General features: G+C 49.6%; 1 protein-coding gene across 2 annotated transcripts in view; it reads right to left on the bottom strand.

Annotated features, from left to right (window-relative positions):
- RNF213 (ring finger protein 213) overlaps positions 1–20,749 on the bottom strand; it is a 100,357-nt gene that overhangs the window by 49,039 nt on the left and 30,569 nt on the right. For both annotated transcript variants that reach the window (XR_013991933.1, XM_081028696.1), the window contains 13 exons: positions 20,629–20,684; positions 19,123–19,276; positions 16,172–16,342; positions 12,278–12,367; positions 11,439–11,561; positions 9,649–9,829; positions 7,232–7,405; positions 6,729–6,878; positions 4,558–5,165; positions 3,577–3,742; positions 1,991–2,208; positions 824–961; positions 543–707 (listed from right to left, as the gene is read on the bottom strand). Coding sequence is in view for 1 of the 2 variants with exons in the window: in XM_081028696.1 (XP_080884822.1) it covers positions 543–707; positions 824–961; positions 1,991–2,208; positions 3,577–3,742; positions 4,558–5,165; positions 6,729–6,878; positions 7,232–7,405; positions 9,649–9,829; positions 11,439–11,561; positions 12,278–12,367; positions 16,172–16,342; positions 19,123–19,276; positions 20,629–20,684 (2,394 nt within the window). In the remaining variant the exon portion in view is untranslated. The remainder of the gene's footprint in view (positions 1–542; positions 708–823; positions 962–1,990; positions 2,209–3,576; positions 3,743–4,557; positions 5,166–6,728; positions 6,879–7,231; positions 7,406–9,648; positions 9,830–11,438; positions 11,562–12,277; positions 12,368–16,171; positions 16,343–19,122; positions 19,277–20,628; positions 20,685–20,749) is intronic.

Genomic DNA, 20,749 nt, shown 5'->3' with positions numbered 1-20,749 from the left:
ATAAACGCTCCCATGCAAAATGCACCCATGAACCTCAAAGGAAAAACCCGTAACAAAATGGAGAGACTGTGACATAAACCGATACGCCTTACCAACACAGCTTTCTATTTCAGTGAAGGACACCCACTTACATCTTTGGGTTATAGTTTGGGGTTCTTAGGGATTTACAAAGTCAGGCAAATTCCATTTCTTTCCAAGAACCCCCACTGGCTTGTGTCCTCTCCAGGGGAGCGGGCTCACTGGCAATTCAGTCTAGGGACCCCAAGAAGGAACTACTGAGCAAAGGGCCTGTCATAGCACAGGTGTATCTTTCAGTCGTGGATTGGGACGATGGGCACCCTGCAGGTGCAGCGTCTCTGCGCTCCACGGATTTCAGAGTATGGCGATCCTGAGCAATCTCAGACCCTTCTTACTTTTCTCAGGCCGCTCAGCCAGGAGTCCTTGTCCCGTTCAGACAAGAGACTCCACCCTCGGAAACCCCCCCCCGGAGCACCCCCCCCCCCGGAGCACCCCCCCCAGAGACCTGCCCACGGAGCCCTCACCTCGGAGAACACCTCCACCTCAGCGCTGTTGTGGTCCTTCTTGCCAGACATGAGCATCAATTTGTTCAAAAGCTCTTTCAGCTCCTCCAAGGAGTAGTTTCGCTCATCCTCCTGACCTCCGTGGCTCTCGGGGAGGATTAAACGTACAACCGCGTCTGGTGAAATCTGGGGAACAGCGAGCGCACGTGTAGGGGTCATTTTTCCGGAGGGAGAAATCCCTCCCCAATTTACAGCGGCCTGTCAGCGCCACGCCAGCTGTACCCGGGATGTGGGTGTCTCACCTGGCCGCCCACGGGTGCCTGGATCACATAGACGCCCCTTTTGTTGATGGCTGTGGCCAGAGACAGTGACGAGAGCTCCACAGACCCGTGACTCTCCTTCACCGTTTTCAGCCACTCCAAGTTCCTGGCAGAGTCACGCTGTTGGAAACAGAAGGAGAGAAACAGCAATTACCTATCTTTCTTCCTTCCGTCCTCTCCCCATATCCACCTTCCAGCAACAAATGCCTCATCGCTTCTCCAGGACGTTTGCATTCACCCCACAGGGGAGGCCGTCCTCGTCTGCTGCCAACAACCACTGTGTGCTTTGGCCATCAATCTATGGACACTTGTGACACGGTGTTGCTGTTTCCCCATGTCCCCACCCATGCCCGGTGCCCGGGAAACACATGGAGAGCACCAGCTTCTACTTGTGGACAGATGGATGGAGTGGACAGGCACAAAGCCAGGCAGGTCTCTGTGCAAAGGCACCGTACTGCTGCGTCCCAAGTGTGTGGAGGGGGGCGGGGGGAATGCCAGATATAACATGGCTGGAGCCTCTGTTCTAAATGTTCTTTGGGGTCCCCAAGTCCAACCAGAAAATTAAGGGAAAACTACAACAAAGGCCTTTTGTTTGGACGTGAGCTTCCCACAGAATAAATGAAGCCCCCATCTGCTCAGTCCGCTGCTCTTTCTCTCCCCAAACCTTCACGCAGTTCCAGCCGACCTGGCCACATGTCTCTTCCTCAGGCAAGTTACAGACTAGGGGTCTACTCGACCCCTGATGAAGACGGTCCACTTAAACTGAAATGCTGCTTTTTGTCTGATAAAACATTAATTGATCCCAATTGTGGAAAATATCAAAAAGTAGATAGAATTAAGTAACGATAACCACCATTCAGAGGAAACCACCGGTAACATTTCGGCATATTTCCTTTCAGGATGTTTTTCTTGGGTTTCCCGTAGCAGAAATGACTCTGATTTGCATGCAATTTTGTATTCGACTTTCTAACATACAAGATCGAGACAGCACTTCCACAGAGGAAGACAAATTGTTTTTAAACATCATTTCCAGAGTCCGCATGGAAACCTCCCACGTGGGTGTATGATAATTGGCCTGGTCGTGTCCCTCGCGCTGCCAAGCAACGCTTTGTTGGACTTAATCGGCTTTGGAGCCGAAGTCAGACTTACCAGTTTACTGGGCAGGTGCTGGTCGTTCTCCAGAGCCTTCCACAGCTCTTTCAGGTGGTTCATGAACTCAGGGAAACCTGCACTCGTGTGCAGCTTGTACAGCAGAGACGTGTAGCCCTGCACAGCGTCGTGGAAGCAGGCCACGCGGTCCACGTCGATGTCATTCTCCCCCGCAGAGATGGAGGCCAGGTCCACAAACACTGTCAGCTCGTTGGGGCCTTGGGGCGAGGGAGACAGGCGTGCCTGGGACTCCTCCGTGTTGGTGTGAGACTCACCCTTGGCCAGTGATCCTTACTGATGCCATGAGTGGCCATTTGGTGGATTTTTAGGGGCTTCATCCACTCTCTGCTTTCAGTAAACATCCAGGCACCTTTCCTTCTGCAGACCATTTGAACCCCGTGGACCAATACCTGACCTTACTGTACGGCAGCACTGTACACTCGAGGTACCACTCGAGGCCTTCGTGAGCCTGCCTCCATTTAATCTACACAACGTTACCATCTCATACAAAAAGACACAGGCTCAGCTGGCTACCACTGCAACCACAGAACCAGCTCAAACTGGTCCGATACTGTTCCTAACGAGATCCAGAACCAAAGTTCAAACCTTGGACACATCACTCACGAGGGACTGTTATGAACCCTTAACTGTTCCCCCCACAGAACCACAGGAGCAGAACATGACGGGAACCTGAGTGCTGGGACCCTCTCAGAAATGAAAGGTCCGCTGTCCAGGAAGACTCGGTGCTGAAACCCCTGAAAACCAAACCCAGATCTGGGACGCAGGTTTGAACCCTGCCTTCTGTCTCCTTGCCGGTCGTCCTCACAATAAAAGCTTTCTTCTCTCTAAAGCCGATGCTGTGGTGTTGGGTCCTATGCCTATCGGGCAGGGAGCCCTCACTTGTTAACAGTACTACGTTGATAGTTACTATAAAAAAACGGACATAATTCTCTGGGCTACCTACTGACCAAAGGATGTGCGTCCACATGGACCAGAGCTCACAGCAGAAGGCAGGGAGGTTCAGGACGAGCGGGGGTCAGAGCAGGCCCTGGCCCACTCCTGGGGCTCACCAGCGTGGCTCTCCTCCTGCCTCCTTCCCGATTTCCTCACTTCCCTTCTCCCCTCTACGAATTAACTCTGCCAAAGGGACCTAAGTCGCAGGGCTACAAATGCTGCCAGCCAAGACCCCGATTGGGAAAGAAACGCACGACACCAGCAAGGATGTTATAATAAAATCTCTCCATGGGCTGGAGCCCACCTTGGCCTCTAGGAAAAATCAACAGGAGGAAAAGCCAGAGGGGGAGAGATTTTTAAAACTGATCCCCAGCTGTCGACAGCAAGCATTCAGAGTGGGGGGAACCGGCAGCCAAGGAAACAGGTTTTCCACCGGGGCATGACAAACACCGTCCTGATGGCAACTCGTAACAGTCAACGCCCACACCGCGCACAGACCGAAAGAATGCAGATGGCACGTCCGTCCTCTACACAGCACGAAGGCCGTGGGGGGGCTGCCTGGAAGCTTTGGGAAACCACCCTGAGAGCATCCGAACTCTGCAGACTCGCGCAACCCCGAAGATGGACTGTACCTCCCAGGGCCTCCCGGACCCAGCGGATGAAATCCTTCCTCAGGGACAGCTCCCTCAGACACGGGTACCGGGTCTCATCAATGTCCTGGAGCAGCTTCCTGGCGCTGATAAGCTGCTGGTTGATCTGATTCAGCTTTTCATCACGGAAGTTCTCAAAGTTGTCAGTCTACAAGACAAGGCTCTACTGTGGGCTGGCCCTGGTTCCCTAGAACCCGAGTCTGAGCAGAAATGCTGACCGTCCCCTCAGCCCCGCCCCCCAATCCTACCACGACAGGCACACGAGGCTCCTGTCCCAGAACTGGATGCTATGACCTCGCTGCTGTCCCTCCCCCCCAACCCCGCCTCACCCACCACTCCCCACCACTCTGCTAAGCAGCTCATACACGAGCCCTGCCAGGTACACTCTGCTAATTTCCTGTTGTTTCATAGGGAAAGGAATGAGGGTCCAGAACTGGGACCCACTCGAGAATCCACCCCTGGAGGTCAAGGTGTGCATGATTCCACATCTTGTGATACACTTGTGTCATCCTCATATCTGTCCAGGTTATCATATAGCTCACGGTGTCCCTTAGAAATGCTCATGAAAAAGAACGGAAAGCAAAAGACTCACTTCTTCACGCGCACGGAAATAACTTAGTGTCGACCACTCCAGGGTGGCACAAGGAGACGTGAGAGGAGAGCTGACAAAGTCCTTCACTCTTGCAAACATCTAACTACAAAAAGAGGCTCACGGCCATTTCCTAAGATCTTCACCCTCATCCTGAGCCAAGAAAACACTCACCAGCCACAGAGCAGCTATGCGTTTATAAACAGAGGTGAAAACCAAGCCCTTGGCAAATTCAGGCGTTAAGGAAAATACAAACTCCTGGAGGGAGCTGCAAGAGCCCTAGTCCTGCTTGTAAAAGCTAGAGAGCCCATGGCTCCCGGGAGTCTGAGCTGGAATCCAGGCCCCACCCCAGGAGTCCCTTGCAAATGACTTACAAATCTTAATAAAGTGTGGAGAACACGGAAGTCACCGGTCAGACCCAAACTCTCTTTGACCTCCAAGATGACCTCAGCTGCGCGGACAGCCTGATGCAGGAGATGGTATTCCCGGATCTGCCCAACTCGCACCTTGATCCAATCGTTTGGGTGTCTGGAATCCAGGGCACACATGACCTGGAAGTCGGCAGTGAGGGAGTCGTATTTATTCTCAAAGACTTTGAAGATGGAATCGACTTCCGCAAAGGTGACCTCTCCTAACTTCAGGTTCTCATAGAGATTATTGAACTTGTCGAAACAAGGAAGATACAGATACCCATACGCATCTTGAAGCTCAAGAATTTGCCTCTCCCTCTCCCCCTCCTCCTCATCCTCCTCCTCTGGTTTCCTCAGCAATCCTGCGGCTTCTGTCCAGAAGCTCCGAAAGATGTGGCTGTCCTTTAGCATGTCCATGTTTTTCGCCATTTCTTGGACTTCGGGGCTCAGGTTGTAATGTGTCGTCCACTTCAAGTCTGACAGGATGGGTGACAACCTCATTGTCACAGCTTCATTTAATCTCTTACTGCCAAGGTCTTCCAAATGTCTTTCAGTGATCTCTCCAAAATCCACTTTGAAATCAAAAGAGAAGGCAGAAGTCAAAACCCCAGGCACGGTGCCAATTTATTTTATTTTCCCAGCATTTACTCTCCTCACTGCTCTAAAGGAAACTCAAGTGGACATATTTGCTGGCATTTTTTTCCTCACTAAGAATCCTGACATCTGCTCCCCCCCGCCCAGTTTGTTCATCAATTTTCACAACAAAGAAAACATTGTACCTTCTTGGTGAAGATGACAGTTTGAAGACACATACCTGCTTTCACTCCATCCCTACATCCCAGCACCAAGGCCAGAATAGAGGTCGTTTTCTCAAAAGTCATAAACCCATAGGGCAGGGAAGAGTACAAAAGGAGATCACAGCAATGGAAATTAAAGCTATGAGCCGTGGAAGACTTAGGCCTGAACACGTGGAGCCCTCGCCGGCCTTGGGGAGAGCCAGGAGTCCGGCGCGTCTCTATTACACAACCCCCAGAAGCACGGCCGCTGCTGCACAGCTAGCTGGGCTTTGGGGTGCTGATGAACCTGTTTAAGAAGTGGCCGAACAGGCTGATTTTCACCCCCACCCCATTCTACATGGGAGGCTGGTCTCCCCTCCTCCTCCTGGTGGCGGCAGGTGGTTCCATTTTAGAGAAGGTGACACGGAGGGTCTCTGCATCGGAGAGTTCCGGCATTGTCAGACACGAGTACTATTAAAATGAAAGAGTAAGAAAGAGGGAGGCAGAAGATACAGGGGCAGAGGAGGAAGGAGGACCATAGTAAAAGTAGAATGAGAAGATGTGGAGGTTGGACGCGCAGAACCTTCCAGCCTGCTTTTCTCTCGGCTCCCAGACACCTGGCTTGTACCCTCCAGGCGAGGGACTGGGGGAGCTGCCCCAGAGAGAGGACCTCAAGACACAGGCCACTAAAAGGCCACACCCCATTATCCCGGTTAGCTTGCTAGACTCCTCTCTTCGTATAAAAACAGTATCTCCAGATGTATGAGGAAAGTCTCCAATGTGAAAAGCAGATATAAAAACACAGCAACAGATAAAAGTGGCTCAGAGGAGATAGGAAACTATGTGAGGAAAAGGAAAACCTTTAAACCAAAAATATCAATAATCTCAGGAAGGTAAGATAACTGCGACCAGGAATAAGACCAGAACAGCACAGAAAAAGGGTTCTCCAGAAGAAAGAATTGCTGTAAACTGAACATATGTGAGAACTGAAATGAAAAAAATCAACGGAAAGGTTGGAAGGTCAAGTTGCAAAAAAAGAAGGCATAACTGGAATAAAGGGCGACTGGAAAGGTGATGTCTGTAAGGCATCTGTTTCGGAAAAGGGAGAGGTCTCCCCCTCCTCTTCCATGATGGATAAATCTGGAAAACCAAGGACCTATTGAAGCATGGTATTTAGAGGCATGGGAGGAAATGGCAAGAACAAGGTCACAGGTCTATGTCTAAAATAAACACATTCAAAAGAAAGCCTTCCTTTCCGAGAAAAAGCGCTGCTATGGTGACACGTTATCGGATTCTCTCTCTGACCCTCCTCCCCTGCGGCCCCACAATTCTGTTCATTATAATTCATAAGAATGGCACCTTCTATCAGGTGTTTCACCCCCTCACACAGCTTCAGGAGGCTGTCAACATATTTTTTCTCTTTCTTTAGAAATGTTAGTTCCTCCAGTCTGTACTCCAGCACTTTCTTCATATCATTTTTTTCCTCCTGGGGTGAAAGATTTTTTCTCTCTGGAGGAAAAAAGAAAAAGTAACCCAATAGAACAAACAAGCATATCCTTTTCCACGGCAACCCATCTTTTCCATTCTCCCTTTGACTACAGTCCACGTTCAGGCTGTGTGCACGGCAGCCCCTCTATGAGGCTGACTGCGTGCTGAGCAGCATGGAATAAAAACAGAGCAAGTGCTCTGACTCTGTCCTTATTTTATCTCTTTCCTGAGGATTAGAAACGATCCCGGCAACGTCCCGGTAAGAAGAGCCATTTGTCAGAGACGACACAGACCACCTGTCTACAAAATCCACACGCAGTCAGACGTTTCTTATCCTCAGTATCCTCGAGTCTAGAGCTCGAGCTGATACTTACTTAATTCCCAGATGTCAAGAAATGTCCTGACATGATTCTCGACCAGCTCCAGGTGCTCCACTAAAATCGTTCCACTTCGGAGGTCGCCAGTCACATTTGTGAACACAGAGTCAGCAATGGCCATCAGATTCTTGCCATCCTCGGTTATGTTCTCTAGTATTTTCTCATTGGTGCCTGATCAGGTGAAGAACAGAGTTAAACACCGGGGCGTGCCACTTCCTCCCCATCTCACCTCTACCCAGCCCGAAGACTTCCAACTCGCAGACAGAGAACAGGCAGAGGCACCGTTTCCAGGTGTGCTTCTCCCTCCCCTGCTTCTGCGTTCCCCCCGGAGGGTGAGGTCTTACTCAAATCCACGTCCTGGGGATGCCCTTGATAAGAGTGAACTGGCATCTTAAGATGCTTAACCATAGAGCTGGGAGGACTGTGGGGATGGAGCTGGGCCCCTTGTTAACTCTCTAGTCTTGACTTCCTGTTGAACTCTGTGGTAACTTCCGGGGGGGGGGGGTGGAGGGATGCAAATAAAGGAGGAAGCCATGTTGGTCTCCGGTCCTTTTTGCACTTGGACAGCTGGTTGGGAGAGACCGGGCCAGCGAGTGTACATAGACACACTCCTTGGTAGCTTTGTTTCTTTTTTCTCTTCCCCAATACACCGTCTTTTGGTGGATTTTCTGGAGAGTTATTTTTTTGGCGGTCGACACCCTCCATCATGAGAAGCGGTCCTGCGAATGGCCGCCATCAGCCGGGAGACCCCCGTTTCCCAGGTGTCCAACACCTGTGCCCCCTTCAGTATTCTTCGCTACACACGGTGTCCTTTGCGCTGCCCCATCGTGAGAACCCTGCAGCAGAAGAATAAGCTGTGCGAGGGCCGCAGACGGCTCCCCGGGGCGCTGTCAGCGCACGTGGAAACACGTCCGCGTCGGGCTCCCACCCGCCGCGCTCTCCAGCTACCAGCAACTTTCTGAATGTGAAGTTTAGGATCAATGTAGAGGGCAGAACTTCCAATATACTTAGTTTAACCTGCAGAAGATTTCTCTCCAAGTAACATTAGGATCGTGGGGTATTATGAGAAGACCAAAACTATCTGGTGCCGTGAAGAATAAACACAGCAGCTTTATTCATGATCACCCAAATCTTGGAAGCATCCAAGGTGCCCTTCAGTAGGTGAATGGATACACAAACTGTGGTCCATCCAGTGGAATATTGTTCGGGGACAAAAAAAACACACAAAACAAAACAAAAAAAGAGCTGTTGAAAAGAAACTTCAATTCATATTACTAAGTGAGAGACGTCAGTCTAAAAAGGCTACATACTGTAATGATTCCAAATATATGCTCTAGAAAAAGCAAAACTACACAGGAGGGCAAAAGGGAGGCTGAATGGGTGGAGCATGCTATTACCAGGGCCGTGAAATTGCTGGGAACGTACAATACTGTCACCGCAACGCCCATCTTTACACATTGTCCAAACTCACAGGACACACACCACCACGAGTGAACCCTCACGGAAACTCTGGCCTCCAGTCACTGATAATGCTGGGTCACCAGGTGTCATAAATGCAGCAAAGCCAGACAGTAATGGGAAACTGTGCTGGGAACTAAATATGGGAACTCTGTACTTTCTGCTCAATTTCTCTGTAAACCTAAAACTGCTCTAAAAAATAAGGTCTATTAATGAAGAAAAACCAAACACAAATATGATCATCTTTTTCAAGGGAGTTTCTCTCTAAACGTACAGAAAAGACCCATAACAGTGATCTGACCTTCTCCCTACAACAACCGTAACACATAAGCGGCTCGGCTTTTCTTTTTGGCTGTTCTAGTCATTGGATGAAACTAAGGCTCAGGATCAACTGACCTGGGATTTTTAGATCCAAATCCAGTGCTTTTCCACTAAGTCTGAATCTAACAACTTACACACAAACTTGAACATCACGTTTTTGAGAGCAACAAGTATCTCCCATCTTTGATCACAAAACACGTGGGGCACAGGCGGTCGGTGCGAGAATCTGACAGAGCTCAGTGTTGTGTTGGGGTCAACAACACTGGACCAGGTAGACATGTACCCCAGTCTCAGAATCAGAGTGGGGATGCCATGGGTTTGGATCTCAGTTCTGAATACTTCGTATCCTGGAGACAGTGGGTAAATCCCACCCCACCCTCCACGTCAGTTTCCTCCTCAGAAACATGGAGACCTTCTGGACAGCTCCTGGGGCACCACATCTGCACAGCAGCTGGTGCACAGTCGGTAGTCAAGGGACGGTGGCTTTCCACGTTTGTTCTCATTTACTTTCAAGATACCGAGCCTTGCTGGCTCCCTCCAGCCCCTCCATGTCCTTGGTCAGACAGCCCATCCCAACGGAGCATGAGGTCAAATATCCTGCCCGCAGCACAGTCAGGACACACCCATAAACATACCATATAATCGGAACAGGTGCTTGATGTCTGGCCATGTGAGGAGGTGCTTCAGAACATCACCCAGGTCGTCCACAGGTTGGCCATTGTGCACGGGCCAGGACTTGGTGATCACAGCCGATACAAGCTTGCCGAAGCGTCGCAGGTCACTGTAAGACAGTCCGTCGAGGATGCTGATCTGAGACTACACAGAAATGAGGAAAGAGAGGAAAATATAGGATGACAACGATGATGACGACGATTGGTTTGTTTTTAAATAACAGAAGCAAATTACCCAACAGTGTTCCAGAAATCTTTTGTGACTACTTTCATAGAGCTTCAGAAAAAGCAAAAGAGTAAAATACTTAACTTTCCTTAGTGCATTTTGTTTCCCTGGGAACTGTCTCCTTGTGTGACAAGAACCAGAGATGAGGGGACATGCACACACTAACACACAGACACAGGCCACAAGTCATGCCCCTTCCTTCTGGCTCTGTGCCAGTTTCTACATCTTTCCTGGACTTTCGTATCATGAGAAACACTGAACATAATGAGTAAACCACTAATAGATGATGTATAATACTTTGTATTCCTAAACTGTAACTCTTTCCTAGGCTGCCTACAAGCAGCACATATACATTTTAACTTCATGCTTCCCCACCAAGAAACAAAATGTTTTTCCTTCTCTAGGTTCAAACCTTTTTAGAAAAAGATTCAGTGATTAGTAAAAAATATATATAGAGAGAGGTAGGGTTAGTTTAAAATAGATACTTTCTGATATTTAAAAGGATAAAACAAAGACTTACCCAGCAACATATAAAAAGGATTATAAGCCATGATGACCAAGCGGGATTTACGCCATGAATGAAAGATTGGTTTAACATAAAAATCAGTTAATGTAACACATCATAGCAATAGGGGGCGAAAATCATACCATCATCTCAGTAGACACAGAAAAAGCATTTGACAAAATCCAACACCGTTTCATGATTAAAAGAAAAAGAACCCACTCAGACCAAAAATAGAAGGGAACTTCCCCACCTGATAAAGGGCATCTATGAAAAGCCCACAACTACCATCACACTCGATGGTGAAAGACTGAAGTCTTTCCCCGAAAGATCGAGAACAGGACAGGGCTGTGCCCTCTCTCCATTTCAACGTTATCTAGAGGTTCTACGCAGGGCAATTAGGCAAGAAGAGAAACGAAAGGCACCCCGGTTGGAAAGGAAGAAGTAAAACCGTCTCTATCCACAGATGACATGACTTTACGTACAGAAAACCCTAAAGAACTCTCACACACACACACACACACACACACACACACGCGCGCGCGCACAAAGGAGGCTGTTCAGAAGAGGCAGTATGGGGCAGAATGTCTTCCCACTTTGCAGAAAAAAACCCTAAGTGAATCGACAGAACCTTTCCAACTTCAGATGTTTTTCTTCCATCAATGTGTTGTCAGCCTCCGGTGCCTGTCATTGCATATCTGCTAGGGACCATTAGCAGGCAATACAACAAGCCAGTCGCAATGATAATGACAGGGACATTGAGCAGCAGCCTGGGAGAACACTGACTCAGGTCCCGTGTGAGTGGCTGTGGTGTGCAGCCCATGGCAGCCGTGCAACAGCAGGAAGCTGAATCGGCTGTGGGTACCAAATTCCTGAGCCACTCCTGCAGGCCAGCAGGGGGACACCAGTGCCCATTCCTGAGTTGGAGCCCCATCTCAGAACCAGTGGGCATTTGGTAGCCTTTCGCTGACAATGGCAGAAGGTGGCTGCGAACCTGAAAGCATTTCCCAGGCAGAAGAGGCCTACCTGGCAAGCTGAGCTCACAGCTTCAATGGCACAGTTCTCAAAGCACCTGGATACGCTGTCGTCTGAGCCGGCAACTTCCCAGTTAATGTTACAGAAGGCAGAGATCTGGGAGCGGGGTCTCTCCTGCAAGAACGCAAGACGGGGGTTCAAGAGCTTTGGGGCGCTGTGCATGGACTCTATGGAATGAAAACACCCTAGTTGTTTTATCATTTCCCTGTTATTTTTACCTTCTTCCCTTTCCAACACTAAGCATGTCCTCACCGTCCCCCAAACATTAGACCGACAAGACAACAATTCAAAGCATCTCTACTCCCACTTTGCAAAATACACATCTGGCACAGCAGTTTGTTAAGTTTTGAAAACTAAGGGATTTTTCCTTGCTTCTGTTTTCCTACAAAGATCCATTTGACAATTGTATATAAAATTCTCATGTCATGTAGAAAAATAAACCCAAATTTTCCTAGGGTCACAATTTTCCTTAGTATAAAATGAAGAGTGCTTTTGTGTTTTCCCCACTTGTCAAGGGTTTAATAAGGCTCCTGTGACCACCAGGCCACTTGGACCTACTGCATATAGGCAGGCTTTACCCGGCAAGAGCCGAGCGTCCCCGTGGTGACAAGATCCAAGACCCTGTCCCCTTATGCTTCTCTGGAATATCATCTGGTCTCAAACACTGAAGGCTGGATCGGAAGCAGAAATGCAGGCACATCTATCCCACAGCCAGCACACAGTAGGGCTACCCATTCAAACGCACCCTTCTTATCTATTGGTTGTTACTAATGATATGGCTTTATCCACGTGCTTTTGTCCCCTGTAAGGAACATTCCGGCCTTTGGTACCTGTTTCAGCCTTCCTTCCAGGTCCCCCAGCAGAGACTCCTTCCAGCCGAGCTCCGTGGGGAAGTTTATTTCCACCAGCCGCTTCCAGATCTGCAAAACCCACATGTGAGTGACAGCCACCATGACAACTAAATGCCACAATGTGATTCGATGAAAACAGAAAGACTGTTATGGTGGTGCAAAGAGCTGGACTGCGACGACGCCTGGTTCTGATCCCACCTTTGTCACTGGCGAGTCAGGTCAGCCCTCCTTAGCTGCAGAAAACGAAGGGTTCCGAGGGACCGAGTTACCACCACGGTCCTCCTGCGATGTAGACGGGTTTTAATCTGAAAGAATTTCCCTCTAGTGTTTTCTTTTGAAAAGTGCCGAACTTGCAAGAATGCCATGACAGCCATACAGCTGCAACTGGATTCCCAGGTGTTACCGTCAACAAGGCTGCCTTTGCTCTCCCTCTTTTCTGTCTGTCTATATGCGTTCCCTTTGCCACACCACTGGCACGTGAGCTCCAGGTACCATGCCACTTGGCCCCAAAATACTTGGGCAGGCTACTCCTACACGATCATGGTGCACATGTCACACTCAGGACAGTTCATGTGGGTGTGACAATGCTCTCTAGGGGTCCCTGTCCAATTCCTCCAGGTGTTCATTAATGTCTGACTGGGTCCCAGAGCCAAGCTAGAGACACACACTGCATTTAGCCATCACGAGTCTTCTCTAGAAGCGTCCTCCGGCCTCTCTCCTTCCTCCCTCCCTCCCTTTCTCCCTCCCTTCCTTCTTTTCTTTCTCCCTTCCTTCCTTCCTTGATGCCAACAATTTTGAAAAGTGAAGGCTGGCTGTTCTGCAGACCATCTCTCGAGCTGACATGTCTCCTGATCCCCCATGATTAGATTCAGATTAAATTTCGGTGGGTGGGGCCACAGTGAAAACACACTTTCTGTAGGTCAGGCAGGGTCCCGTGACTCACCTAACACCTCAGGGAGGGGCTGCTCTGAGAGGCTGCCCCCCAGAGGCCTGAGAGACCCTGGTCCCAGCTGAGGGTCAGGCCTGCCCTGGGCTAAGATGTCCTCGGCCGGATTTTGGTTTCTCCTTTGCAGAGTGCTTTTTTTGGCTTTGCATTAAAATGTGATCTGTGCCGGGAACTCTGCATATCCCATTCCCTAACACATTTCCTTCTGATTTCAGCATTCACGTGTGGATCGTGACTGAGTCAGCTATTATAGCTGTTACAGAATGATGCTTTTCTATCGCAATTGTTTCTTCCACCAGTATAAGTCGGCGTTCTTCTATAAAGTTTTAAAAATGCTTCCCTTTCTCCTCCCCCCTTTTCCCGTAAACGTATATCTAAAGTATCAATGAATTGTAATTCACTCCTGGTGTCACTCATGCTGACCCTCATTTGTCCTAGGTTCGGCTGGTGGGAGCCCCTTCAGGCTAGCTTCCGTTTCCCTTTTTTAAAAATGAGGGAAAGTTTTTGATTTACAGAAATAGAGGAAAGACAGTGTTGAGAGTTCCCGTATACTGTCACGCCATTTGCCCCTAATGCTAACACCTTACAAGGCCATGGCACACCTGTCAAAGCTAAGCAGTCAGCATGACAGATTAGCACGAATTGAATGGCAGACGTCATTCAGATCGCCCCAGTTTTCCATGAACGTCCTTTCACCATCCCGGGAGCTAACCCAGACAGCACGCTGTCCCCAGTCCAGTTTTCTGGTGACACGTCACCATTCGTCCTCGATCTCTGCCTTACGTTCTGGCACTACGAGAAGTTTCAGGCCGGCCTTGCACTTCCCCTGCCGCACCTCTGGAACCAGCCGTTCTTCCAGAAGCACAGGTTTCTTTCAATGGGAATAGAATTTAGAAGCCACGACGGGGGCTCTCGGTGTGCTCCCGGACCTGGGGGTCATTATTTCTAGGCCCTTTCAGAGGAAGGAGCTAGGAACTGCTGTGGCTGCTTTGGGAATCAGGCACCTACCCTAACACCTCAGCCCTTTCCAATCCAGAGTTCTCTTCCCTCCCATAGTCCATTCCGCCTTCTCTACAGTGGGACCTCCACCCATGTGATCACCAAGCAAACTTCTCGTCAATTCAAGATTTATGTGTGATTCCTTCCTTCTGAGGTGCGTGCTGTGCTCCACGTACTTGGATGAACCATCTTCCCCCCTCGGTGTGGACAGGTGACAAATGAGGGTCCCCTGTCTCTGTGCACACACAGTTCCTGTTCTGTGATTATTCCGTTGAATTGATCCTGGAAGGCAACAGCCTATTAAAACCTGGCTAAATGAGGGCGGGGGGCCCTGTGGGCAGGTGGCTTGTCGCATGTTCTAGAACTGTGTCCTGGAGCTATGGGTCCTCAGGATCTCAGGCAGGCTCAGCCACTTTGCTTTGGGGCTAAATGGGATGCTGGTGGAGAGCCTGGTCTGCCTGAGCTGGGGTCCACCTCCTCCGCTCTCGTCATCTCCCCAAACCTCAGTTACTTCCTTAGTGACACGAGGATTACAGCAGCACCCGCCTCAGAGTGGATATTCAACGACATTATAATGATTATTGTTATTTTACCATTTTCATTACATTTAACTTAGGATCATTCCCTCAAATCCGTGGACCAACAGCGGTCCCTAACTCACACATAATGCTGAGGTGTAGACACCGTTTGGAATCTTGAAATAATATTTAATAATTCATTTCTGTTTTGGTGGCATTTCAGTCTGTTAGTCTGAAACCTGACACAGCAAATTAGAGAAGGCTTTTCTGATCCTTTAAAACGTACAGGTTGAAGTTTGCAACTTTCTTTCTTTTGGGCACATATTCTAGTCTATTCTATGTAAAGAATCTATATTTGCAGCAACTTTGTATCTTGATGGAAAGTAGACACTGACTCAGAGGCCTGGGTCGTGTTCTGAGGCGAGAGAAGTCTGGAAATTAGTTCTGAACCGCACATACGGGTGACAACGCCCAGGTGGATGCAGGAAGGAAAAACCAGGGGTTGGCCTGTGTCGTGAGTGTGTGTGGGACCAGCTCCTGTAGGAGCCACTGACCTCATACCCGTCACAGGGGCGGTAGTGGCCGGCCGGGAGAACGAAGTGGCCTCCAAAGACTACAGCCTTCGTCTCCCGTCGGGTGTTTTTCTCAGAGGCCACCACCCCTCGGGTCCCCAGTGGACAAGAAGCAAAACCCACTTGGCTTTATAGAAGCGGGATGTGGAGGTGACCCTGCAGAACCAACCCCGGCCATGGAGTCAGAGGTGTCACGTTCCACATGGACAAGACCTGCAAAGATCTCACGACAAGGGTAAAGATCACTCTAAGTGGGTTCCATGGTCTCCCCAACACCCTGGGAGCGGGTGGCACGCAGAAAGAAAAAAGAAAGGCACTAAAAACACGCAAGAGCTGCCTAAGCTCCCCCACCTTCCGCAGATCCCATCCAGCCCCCCAGCCACGTCGGAGTCCCGTCAGCTCATCTCCAGGCCACTGACCCTGAGGGCCACCTGCAAGCCGACTCCTGCTTCCTGCTCGCCCCCCTCGACGCCCCCCTCCTGGAACACTCCCATCCTCCCACCGCTCTGAGGCTGACTTCTCTGTTCCTCACATTCAGGCGCCACTCTGTCCACTGTCCCTTTCAAGCAGTTCTTGCTTTCATCTTTTTCTTCCACTTCTAACATCATAAACCCGATCCATAAGTTCAGTGCTGAATCAGACCCAGACACCACCCCTACCAGCCACCGCCCCAGAGCATCTCCCCACGAGGTCTGCCACCCGCCTGGCACCCAGGGGCTGCACAACCAGCATCTCACCCTCCAAAATCCGCTGGGGAGCGGCGGAACCCCATTCTATGGACGAGGCCCGAGACCCAGCTGTGGTCCCAACTGTGGCGTTGCTCCTTTGGCTGGCTTACCTGGATCTCCTGGTCGTACGTGAACTTTACAGGGGAGGCAGGTATACTCTGGAAAATCCTTCTCTTAAAAACTCCCTGAAGCCAATTTCTCGTGTGGCTGAGAGTCTGCTGGAATATGGTCCCCACTGAAACCTTCTTCCCAGTTGCATTTCCCTGTTCTTTTGCTGAATCCTGTCACCAACAGGGAGGGGGAAAGAAGGGAAGGAGGGAAGAGGAGAGGAAGAGAGAGGGGAGGGTGGGAGAGGGACAGGGAGAGGGAGAGAGAGGGGGAGAGTTAAGCGGCCTGGCACTGAGCACTCGAAGGTGTGGACTAGACTCTCACTTCTCCCCATTCATGGTGGACACTCTGTAAGTTGCCACGTTTAATCTTACACATATATGTTCAAAAGCACTGGCCTTGCCAGCAGCATTATTTCCCCAAAACTTTTGGGTTCACTCCAAGTGGCAGATACGGAGAAAGTGGAGAGAAGGACTGGCATTAGTGCCCTATACTAGCTGCCCCCGTGCGATGAGAGCACAGGGGGGGTCCTGCAGTACCAGCGACAGCCATCCCGGGACTCCGACCCGCGGAAATGCCTTCATGCTTTCTCCAGACTGGGGCCAGGAAGGGTAATGCATCCCCAATGCGCAGAGTTTCTAGCAGCTCAGAGAATCCCCAACTAGTGTGAGTACAAAGCCTTGAGCCTAGGGACTGTTGGCCAAGAGGTGAGCTTTCTCCCTTTGCTCCCTCTGCCCCAAATCCCTTTTCCCCTGGGGTCAAGGCCCGGAGAGATGCCCCCTCGTTTCCCCGTTTACTGGACAGCACAAGCAGCTATGGCCCAGCCCCACTCATATAGAGGCCTATTCCAAGGCCCGGGGGGCACTGTACTAGTGTGTTCTTTTCCTTGGAGAGAACCCCACAAACTATGTAGGTGTCAGAACCCACAAAACTGGATCTGCTGGTGCCACTCCCTCCCTCCAGAGATGCTCCCTGAGAACTAGCACGTGCCCTTCACTTCAGGGCAAAGTGACAGGTGACAAAGCGGACGCCGTTCCTGCCAGAGGAGCTGACTGCTGAGTGGAGAGACCAACAGTCTGCAGACAGACGGACAAACATGACCGTTCACCATGACAAGTACCAAGACGGAAAAGCACAGGTGTTTTCAAAGCACATAAAGGAGACTGGACCCTACCTGGGTCACGAGGGGTTCACGCCCTGACAGGTGAGCGAGGTGGGCAGGTTGAAGGGGTAAGCTGAGGCACAGGGGACAGGTGCACAGCACATAGGAGCACATGGCCAGCAAGAGGCAGGGACAGTTTTCAGCTGAAAACCGGACATGCTGGCTGTTGCTTAAAGTCCCCGAATAGCAGAAGAGCACAGTACCTTCTAGAACAAGCCAGAAGCTCCAGCATGGTGTGCGTGCCCGCCGAGATCGGGCCTTGCTTAGACCTCGGCTTCACTTCCATCCACACTCCACCACCCACAGGCCCTCCAGAAGGTGGGCTTCGTCCTCTAGCCTGATTCTGCAGGGGCTGCTCTCTCGGGGGCAACACAGCCCCTCTCCCAGGCCCTTCCCTCTGTCCCCAGGGCACCGCAGGGAACTCTACCTTCCCATTAATTCACTGCGCTGCAATGATGCATTCACCGGATGGCCCCGTATGAGTTCTTGCTGCCAGGGCCCTTCTCTTTTTTCTGGGGTCCCGTGCACCCAGAACAGGGCCAGGCACAGATGAGATGGGCAAGGAAGGAATAGCCCCAAGCCTGAAAATGGATTCTAGAACCTTGACCGTCTCTCCTTGTTTTCCCCATCTGTGTCCTAATAGTCCTATTAACCCTTTGCACCTAACCACAGGCGTTTAAAAAGCTCATCACGTACGTTTGCTTGAAGGTGAATTTTGCAAAGCTTTTTGTTCCGACACAGGTAGAGTTTTTGACCATCCTGTGGGTTACACTAAACTGAGATGCCAAACAGCATTTGAGAAAGTTGTTTCTGCAGGAAGATATACCCTAAAGAACTGACAGATTTCTTAAACACAGTTTATCTGCACGTTGGCAGCTGCCTGTGATGGTTCAAACAGTAGCTGCTTCAGGAGAAAGCAACCATCTTACCAATAATAGTACATTAAAATGTGCCTATGGTATTTAAAAAATAACAAAACTAAAGGGAATAAAGTTAAAACATATGCATAATCACTTTACAGCACTAATGTCATGGTTCTGACTTGTAAGACGGTTAACAAGTAAACAGTCCAAATATAAAACCTTATATCACCTTCACATTGCAGTTTGTAAACTCAAGTGGGTGAAGACCACACACGATGAAAAAGCATGAATGTGACACGTGCAACGCCATGGATGAATCTCAGAGACACAACAGAGTGAAGAAGGTCAGACATGAGAAGCAGAAGGTTCAACAAGGGCAAACTGATCCATGGGGGCAAAGGTCAGAAGTGAGGTCACCTCTGGGGGGAGGGAAGAGGAGGGGACAGAGCACTGGGATTTCCCTGTGGCTTGAACTGGGGGGTGGCACAGAGAACCACCTGGGGTAGGGAGGCACTTGGGGTGCATGGCCTTCACTAGTGTGTTGAAATCAAAGCGTACAGGGAAAACTTCAAGTGGGAAAGAGCATACGTGGACAGGTGTGAGGTAGGTGGCTGGCTTGCTGTCCTGGCCACCTGCACCGCTCTTTAATTTCTCAGTCATCTGACATTCTATGCTTTAACTCCTTCCTTCTGCCCTCCCTCCAGTAGAAGACCCGGGAGGACAAGAGTGCACACAGATTCACCAAAATATCCTTGCTGCCCAAGACAGAACCGACACCGACCAGGCATGTGACAGTACTTAATGACGGAACCAGCCGCTCGGCGTCATTCCAGCAATCCCAGAATGAGCCGGTCTCCTTTTAAATTGAGGCTGCTTGACATTCCATACCTGTCTTGGTCGTGACGTGATCTGTATGTGTTCCACTTACCACTAGGGATATAAGTGTGACAATGCTGCAAACAGTCTCAGCAGACAAGGCAGGCATCTCATAAAACCTGTGGTCTTTTGTGAGTGTGCAGACAGTTGTGTGAAGTCGCAGGCACACAGTTAAGTAGGACTGTACCAAGGGCTCCTGGAGAATCCTACCCCGCAAAGAATTAAGAGAAACCATTGAAGTGGTTTGGGAGAAATGAGAAAACAGTACCCAGCATCCACGACGAGTTCCTTCCCTTTAAAATTCCTACAGGGGAGGCACTGGTTTGGTCCCATGTAGGTTAACATCAGGGAAATTTCAATCCAGCCTGAACTTGTGACCCAGATAAAAAGGAAACAGAGCGCTTTCGGTTGCCTCTATGGTCTGAAATGTATTTGAATTTGTCACAAAAACAAATTCAACTAGGTCAGAGTATTCCCTTATTTGGATAAAAAGCTAGGGATCTGGCTGACCATTTTAATAATCATCTGGCTTTGTGCTCAGAGATGTCTGGCTCCCCCTTTAAAAATATCAAAGACGAGCTCAATGGGAGCATGAACCCATGCCACGGCTCCCCTGTTCTAGCCGTCCTGAACCACGTGGGAGGCAGGTTCAGGGGTTTTCTCTTTTGCCCAAACTCCACCTACTAAAGTTCTGAGAGCATTAAAAAAAAGAAAGAAAGAAAGAAAAAGAAAAAGGAAAAAAGCTAGGGATGTACAGTACTAAAGATTAAAATCCTGCATAAATTTGCAAAAAAGTCCGAAAGATACAGGGAGGGAAGGAGAAAGGAAGAAATGCTAGAATGTGTACTGTGCCCTGCGTCGCTTCCAGCCCCGTGTGGACCAGGTTTCCTGTTTACGGACATGTTGCCAGAGGGGAGAGGATTGATCAGAGAGGGGCTCAGAAGGCCGAGAGAGAAAGGAGGACAAAGGTGTCGCTGGGATGATGCTGGAAACATCCCGGAAGTTACACGCGCTCAACACCCCACCTCTGTCCTGAACACCCTAAGAATTCAGGGGACTGGGTGCTGCAGGAATCTCACCAATCGCCTTAGCTCCCCCACCACGTGGATATTTCTGTTGCTCTGTATTCTGTGTACTGTCCCCTCAGGTGTCAGAGGGCACAAAAATTGGCAGGAGCAAATGATTTCGGATAATTACGTTGAGTCATTTTGATTTTTTATTTTCAGCTGGGCTGACTTGCCAACAACAGAGGGGCTAAATGTGGAAGTGATGTCGGATGTAAGCATGCATGTGCAGTGTGGTCATGACCATGTAGCGCCACATGGGAAAAGGCACAGGAAAAAAGACCAGATGGAAATAAAACCGAAATCTGATGAGTTTACATCAATTATGTTTGCATAAAAATTAGGATGATTATATTAATAACCTGAAGAAAACAGCAGCATGTATGATATATATACCACTTTAGGAACTTCCGATTATGGAAGCAAATACGGGACACTGCCACTCGGGGGTAACCGTGTGCCAGAGACAGACTACGTTTTGCTTTTCTACTTACTTGTCCTGGTAAATATCCAGAAGGTGCAACAGCATTTTTAAAGTGTTCTCAACAACCTAGGTGGGTTCAGAAAAGGAAAACAGGAAAGAAGATTTAACCACGTCACCACTGCCTGCTACAA

Source organism: Rhinolophus hipposideros, assembly GCF_964194185.1.
Source record: "Rhinolophus hipposideros genome assembly, chromosome: 20".
Lineage (NCBI taxonomy): Eukaryota > Metazoa > Chordata > Mammalia > Chiroptera > Rhinolophidae > Rhinolophus > Rhinolophus hipposideros.
Note: the sequence above shows the minus strand (reverse complement) of the source record. Positions and strands in the feature narration are given on the sequence as shown.